At 40.2% G+C, this 7003-nt stretch overlaps 1 protein-coding gene across 1 annotated transcript in view; it reads left to right on the top strand.

Annotated features, from left to right (window-relative positions):
• Positions 1-828: 828 nt before the first annotated feature.
• LOC106535792 (plexin-B2) overlaps positions 829-7003 on the top strand; it is a gene marked incomplete at its 5' end in the record, with an annotated part of 15884 nt that continues 9709 nt past the window's right edge. Inside the window, 8 exon segments of the mRNA XM_014032882.1 lie at positions 829-912; positions 2539-2634; positions 2715-2851; positions 2942-3042; positions 4445-4674; positions 4765-4946; positions 5205-5271; positions 6311-6457. Of these exon segments, the coding sequence (XP_013888336.1) occupies positions 829-912; positions 2539-2634; positions 2715-2851; positions 2942-3042; positions 4445-4674; positions 4765-4946; positions 5205-5271; positions 6311-6457 (1044 nt within the window).

Genomic DNA, 7003 nt, shown 5'->3' with positions numbered 1-7003 from the left:
GCTAAAAGCAGCAAAAGCCAGTTAAAAGTAGCATAAAACTACTAAAAAAGGAACACTTAAAAAATGCTGAAGTTAGCTAAACACAAATGCTAGCTGCTAGCTTAAAACATTAAATGGCTAACTATTTAAAAGTAACAAAAAGTTAGCTGAAAGCAGACAAAAGTTTGCTAAAAGAGGCAAAAGCCAGTTAAAAGTAGCATAAAACTATCAAAAAAGGGAACATTTAAAAATGCCAAGTTAGCTATAAGTTAGCTAAACACTAATGCTAGCTGCTAGTTAAAAACATTAAATGGCTAACTCTATTTAAAAGTAACAAAAAGTTAGCTGAAAGCAGACAAAAGTTTGCTAAAAGAGGCAAAAGCCAGTTAAAAGTAGCATAAAACTAGTTAAAAATAGGAACATTTAAAAAATGCCAAGTTAGCTATAAGTTAGCTAAACACAAATGCTAGCTGCTAGTTTAAAACATTATATGGCTAACTCTATTTAAAAGTAACAAAATGTTAGCTGAAAGCAAACAAAAATTTGCTAATAGCAGCAAAAGCCAGTTAAAAGTAGCAGAAAACTAGTAAAAAAAAGGAACATTTTAAAAAATGCCAAAAGTTAGCTAAACACTAATGCTATCTGCTAGCTTAAGTAGCAACAAGCTAAATTTTTAAAGGGTGAAAGCAGTAATTAGAAGCTAAAAGGAGCCAAACTGATCCTTATTCTTTAGTTTTTGTTTTAGTCCCCTAACGTGGGCCTGCCTCCTGCCTCTGAGCCTCCATGTCTGATCTCTCGTGTCGGTTTCACTTAATGTTACTCTTCATCATCTCTTCTCCTCTTCCTCAGGGCCAAGGCTTCGCCAAGGCGATGACGGCCAAAGAGGCCGAGGCGTTCGTCGGCGGCACGTCCTGTCACGTGAACCACCTGCAGGTAGGCAGCTGCTCCTTAAAGCATCACAAGCTGTGGATGTTGGCGTCGCCTCACCTGACTTCACCTCACCTGACTTCGCCTCACCTGACTTCACCTCCTTAATGGAAGTCTGGCAGGTGACGGCGTCTCGCCGCCGAGGCGCGGGGAAGGCTTGATCTGCGTTTGGAAAATCAATCAGCTTCCTGATGAAAGAGAATCAGTGAAGGCAGAGACTCCCAGCTGCGGGGCCGCAAAGGTGTCATCTGAAAAAAGCAGGAGTCTTCTGCACCTTCGGCTCTGAATGAGAACGCAGCCGAAAATAATCATGGCTTCTCGCTTGTTCTCAGAGCCGACTGAAACCCAGCAGGCTGGTGTTTCATGAAAGTTATCCTCGAGCTTCTGCTCCCCATCAGCACGACTCTTATAGATAACATACACCGAGAGTCATTTCCTCTGGTTCTGGATATAATAATTAAAGAGTGCTCGTCTCACCAAGTTGTTGAATTTAGTTTGTTCAAAAAGCACTCAGGCAGTGGTGGGCAGCAGCGCTAATTCAAAATTTAGTTGCGCTATTTCTAAAGCGCTAGTCAATTTAGGTCCGCAAGTTCAAAAGCACACATACAAATAAACTTAGCAAAAGCTATATATAAAGCATAAGATTGTCTCCGTTCACCAGAAAACATTCAGGTATGATATAAGTCAGCACTTCACTGCCATCTTGTGGTAAGATCCTTTTCTTTCACAGACTGGCACGTCGTCGCAGTTTGGGGAGGTGATTTGTTGAAACAGACTTTAAATCATGGTGTTAAAACAAAAAAATAGTTATTGATTGCTAGTTCTGCTGCTTCTTTGTCATTTTCTTATGATCATTGGAAGGGCTCCAATAAGAAAACATGCAGATATATTAGTAATTTTAAATTGTTTTAAAACTGAAGCAATGCATTCTGGGTAGGCTACAGGACGAAGAACAGGAACCCGTTCTTTTCAAAATAAGAGCATTAATTTAAACTGTTCTGTGTTTATTTATTATTATTATTGTTATTATTTATTTAATATTTATTGCTGCGGTGTCCCTCAGAGAGGAGGTACAAACGACACAGCAGAGAGTGGTTCTGCAGATCAGAACCACAGGTGGATTGTGGCCCAGTGAAGTAGCTCCAACTTCTTCCTGCCACGCTAAGAATTGTGGGAACTCAACTAAATGAAAACAGTCACCCAGGAGGACAGTAATTCAGAGTACAAAGCTCTGTGAACACAATTTTGCTTGAGGGGTCCCTGTTTCCACACAGTGGAGCTCCACCACTGCACTCAGAGGATGTATTGTGAAGGACTCTCAGCTACCACCAGTGGCCCTAGTGAGGGTAAAGAATTTGAACTAATGTTGCAGTTTTATAAAGGGTTTTTTGTGTCTGCAGGTTAAACTTAGCAAAACGTTATTGTCCGTCTCTAATCAAACAAAGAAGCAACTTTCTCTGATTAGGTTCTTTTTCAGAGGGGCAACTTTATCAGTTCCACTAAAACTGAATGTATTAAGAGACGTTTTAAACAGCTTGAAGTCCAGAAGTTAATCGGTTGTAGACGTTCGTTAGAGGGTTTCGTTAAAGCTACTCCTGAGCTCATCACAAGATGTTTGTTTTCTTTGCGCAGGATGATAAACTGATTCTGGACGCTCCTACGACGAAACCTCATGTCAAATCCAGACGTCAGCGCAGAGACACGGCCGACGACTCGCTGGAGCTCAGGGTGAACAAACCGTCCTTCGTCTCTCTTTATGACATCATGAAGACAACCTGAGTTAATCCACTCGTTGTTTCGACTTCCAGGTGAAGTTCGGTTATGGCGAGTGGGTCGTGGGTTCTGTGTACTAYGACGAAAAATACAAACTTCCCCTCGCCATCATCATCCCCGCCGTCATCGTTCCGATGCTGCTCTTCATCGCCGTGTCCGTCTACTGCTACAGGTCGGAGTAAATGTCCTCACGACGAGGCGTTCGTGGTGCCGCACACTTTACTTCCTGTTTCTGATCTTGGTCTCGTTTGCTTCGGGACAGGAGGAAGAGTCAGCAGGCGGAGCGGGAATACGAGAAGGTGAAGCATCAGCTGGAGAATCTGGAGGAAAGCGTTCGAGATCGCTGCAAGAAGGAGTTCACAGGTGAAGACCCTCACCTGTTGGGTGGGACGTGCTAAAATATGGCGTGTTCTGAATTCTAAACTGGTGTTTGTTTTTTTAATGTTRCCAACAATCCTCCATCAGCTGTTAGCTAAACGTAGCACAGGCTAGCGTAAAGCTCAAATTATGAACATTAGCTAAAAGCTAAGCGACGCACAACACAATATAAAATCTAGAGGTAGCAAAGGCTAGCTTAAATTTCAAAGTAGCAGAAAACTAGATAAAAGCTAAAAGTACCAAAGGCTAGCTTAAATTTCAAAGTAGCAGAAAACTAGATAAAAGCTAAAAGTAGCAAAGGCTAGCTTAAATTTCAAAGTAGCAGAAAACTAGATAAAAGCTAAAAGTAGCAAAAGCTAGCTTAAATTTGAAAGTAGCAGTAGACTAGATAAAAGCTAAAAGTAGCAAAGGCTAGCTTTAAGCTCAAAGTTTTCTGACACTAGGTAAAACCTAAGCGATGCTAAACAGTAGTTAAAAATGACAAAAAGCTAGCTAAAAAGAACAAAACACTTGCTAAAAGCTAAAAGTACCAAAACTAACTTAAATCTCAAAATTAATCAAACATTAGCTAAAAGCTAAACAATGCAAAACACTTGCTAAAATTGGCTAAACACTAGCTAATAGCTAAAGGTAACCAAGACTACCTTAAATCTTAAAGTATCCAAACACTAGCAAAACGGTTAATGAAGCAAAAACACTTTCTAAAAATGACACATTAGCTAAAAGCTAGAAGTATCAAAGGCTATCTTACGTCTTAAAGTATCCAAGGACTAGCTAAAAGCTAAACAATGCGAGATGCTTGTTAAAAATGGTGAAACTTGCACTTAAAGCTGAAATTAGTAAAGGCTATCTTAAATCTCAAAGTAGCAAAACTCTAGCTAAACAAAGCAAAMGTCTAAATCATGAGCTAAAATCTAAATGTGGCTTAATAATAGCTAAAGTTAAATCTGAAAACTGCTAGTTACATATAAGTTAATTAAATGCTAAATGCAAAATGCTATTTGAAAGCTAAATTAAGCAAAGTGCTGTCTAAATACTGACAGTTGTAAAGGATAGCTAAAAGCTAAATATTGACACCTTCCTAAAATAATCGCCGAAATTATTTCTTCCAGTTTACCACAGGTGGTCAACATCATGACAGGATTTATGGAAAAAAAAGTTGATTTTGCCGAAAAATGAGTGATTATTTGCAGAAGGYAACAGGCTTACTAAAAGTTTTAAAAGTGCGTAACAGTAAATAGAAGTAAACAAGGAGACAAACTGATCCTGAATCTTATTATGTTGTTAGTTATGCGACTGAAATTCACATGTAAAGTTCAGGTGTTTGGTTTCTTTTTACTGTTGTCACCATCAGGTTCCTTTAGGTTTTCCTCTGCTTCCTCCACAGATCTGATGATAGAGATGGAGGACCACACCAGCCACCTGAGCGAAGGCCGGATCCCYTTCCTGGACTATAAGAACTACACGGACAGGAACTTCTTCCTGCCGTCCAAAGAGGGCTCCAACGACCCCATGATCACAGGAAAGATCCAGATCACAGAGGCTCGCAGGGCCATCGTGACTCAGGCYCTGAACCAGTTCTCCAACCTGCTGAACAGCAAAACCTTCCTCATCAACGTGAGGCCGAGGAGTTTGTAAATTTAACGTGTCGTCGGGCTCTTTTAACCACCTTTAAATCAAACCCAATCCTGTTTGTTTGGCTCTCAGTTCATCCGCACACTGGAGAGCCGGCCCGACTTTAACGCCCGCTCTCGGGGATATTTCGCCTCGCTGCTGACGGTGGCGCTGCACGGAAAACTGGAGTACTACACGGACATCATGAGGACGCTGCTGCTGGACCTGATGGATGAACACGTGCAGAACAAAAACCCCAAACTGATGCTCAGGAGGTGAACAAACACAATAACCTTTGCTCGTCACGCTTAGTTTTTCTTCTGGTTCCTGTGAAGTTCTGTCTGAGTCTGAGACACTTCAGGTTTGTAATCTGARCCGTAGAAAAATAAGCAGGAGAGCTGCTTCGGCTGCTTTCTGACCTCCTGCTGTGAAGCCTGACGAGCTGAACGCGAGCCGAAGAACGTGTAAAACGTCTTTAGTTTTTAGTGTTTGTCTTTAGCCTGCACAGATCTGATGTTTTGTGTTGGACGCAGGTCGGAGACGGTGGTGGAGAGGATGCTGTGTAACTGGATGTCCATCTGCTTGTATCAGTTCCTCAGGGTAACACTTTGATTCTGTTTGATCTTTTATTTCTAACTGACTCTAAAACCTTCGTTCCTCCTGAGCTTTAGTTCATATCAAAAACCCTAAACGACAGAAACGCTTGTTTTTTTACATCAGGTTGATCAAATTTAAGTCCTGACATGAATAAAAGTCGTCACATTACAATGTGAAACACCAAAAATACTTTAAATATCAGCCAAACTGATACTTTTATCATTTTTATTTGGAAAAACATAAAATGTTATGATATGATTTTAATTAATCATTTTTATGCTTTAAATATTTAAAAGCCTATGACATGCTTATCCTTCAAATCCAAAAAAGTCAAAGAAAACATTTATATTTAAGAAAATTAGCGTAATACACATGACTGAACCCATTTGGTCTCATAATTGGCACATTTTCTCTTGAATTTGGCTCAAAGTGAAACAGGAAGTGACATCAAAGGGGAACTCTTTAAGAAAATAAACTCTCTGGTCTTWGTTTATTGAAACAATCTTATTTAAACTCTTCTTCAACTCTGATAGTGACCTAATCTAAAGAAACATCAGATTCTTGTCTTTATTATAACAACGCTCTGTTCACATGCAGACATTCCCCTCTGACATCACTTCCTGTTTCTTCACAGGCAAATATCTCAACAACCGTTCATCTCAACGGCACAAAATTAGTTTTGCAACTTGTTATCAATGTTCTCTTTCCAAAAATGCGTTCACATTTATTCCAAAAATTTGATGTCACAGGCACTTCAGAGTTACTTGATGCAAAGTATGAAATCAAAAGTTTATTTCACGTAAGGCTGGAATGTGGGTATGCACTCAATGTAAACAAAAACCTGAATTTGCCTATAAGTATGCAGAGGCTGGAGTCAGCTCAGTCTGTTTCAGTAACTTTAGCTGTTTATAAACATGTTTCAAATAATTTAAGTGGATGAAACAACAATAGCAGCTAAAGCTGTTTKTTTTTAAACAGTTTATGTCCTCTAACAGAAAGTATTTTGTTTTCAAACGTTGTTAAATTGAACTTCCTGTTTCAGGACACGGCCGGAGAGCCGTTATACAAACTGTTCAAGGCCCTGAAGCATCAGGTGGAGAAAGGTCCGGTGGACGCCAAGCTGAAGAAAGCTAAATACACTCTGAACGACACGGGGCTGCTGGGAGACGACGTGGAGTACTCAGTACTGGTTAGTACTACTGCAGTACTGTAGCTTTGTGTCGGTTTGACGAAGCTTCTCAGAGGCAGARCTCTGAGGGTTCGCTGGGATGCAGCTCAGCCGTCCTCAGAGGAGCAGAGGAAATCAGATTACATGATGCAAAAGGCTGCAAGGGATTGCAGAACCGTGACACGATTTGAGGAAGAAGGAGCTCAGGAGGTTCCAGGCAGGAAATGAAGCGGAAACGACATAACAGTTGTTGCTAAATATTGTTGTTTAATAAGATGAAAAACGGTTCAGGAGCAGTAAACTGGATTGGCTGGCTTCTTCAGTAAACCTGGATTTGGTTCTTTAAAGCAGCGGAGAGGATAAATGAAGTGGGTCAAAGTGAAACTGAGGCAGGTGAGACAGTCGGTTCTGTTAGAGCACAGGCAATTTACTGAACATAAAGTGACACGAGGCCCAGTCACACATTACCATATGGATCAAAATGATAATTATTCTAAATCTTGGTTTAATTTGTATTGGATTTACATTATAAATAAATTAAATACACTTACAGTTTAAAAGTAAAAC

The sequence above is a fragment of the Austrofundulus limnaeus genome, unplaced genomic scaffold (genome assembly GCF_001266775.1).
Source record: "Austrofundulus limnaeus strain Quisiro unplaced genomic scaffold, Austrofundulus_limnaeus-1.0 Scaffold1566, whole genome shotgun sequence".
Taxonomy (NCBI): Eukaryota; Metazoa; Chordata; class Actinopteri; order Cyprinodontiformes; family Rivulidae; genus Austrofundulus; species Austrofundulus limnaeus.
The sequence above is the reverse complement of the archived record's forward strand: the minus strand, read 5'-3'. Positions and strand labels throughout refer to the sequence as shown.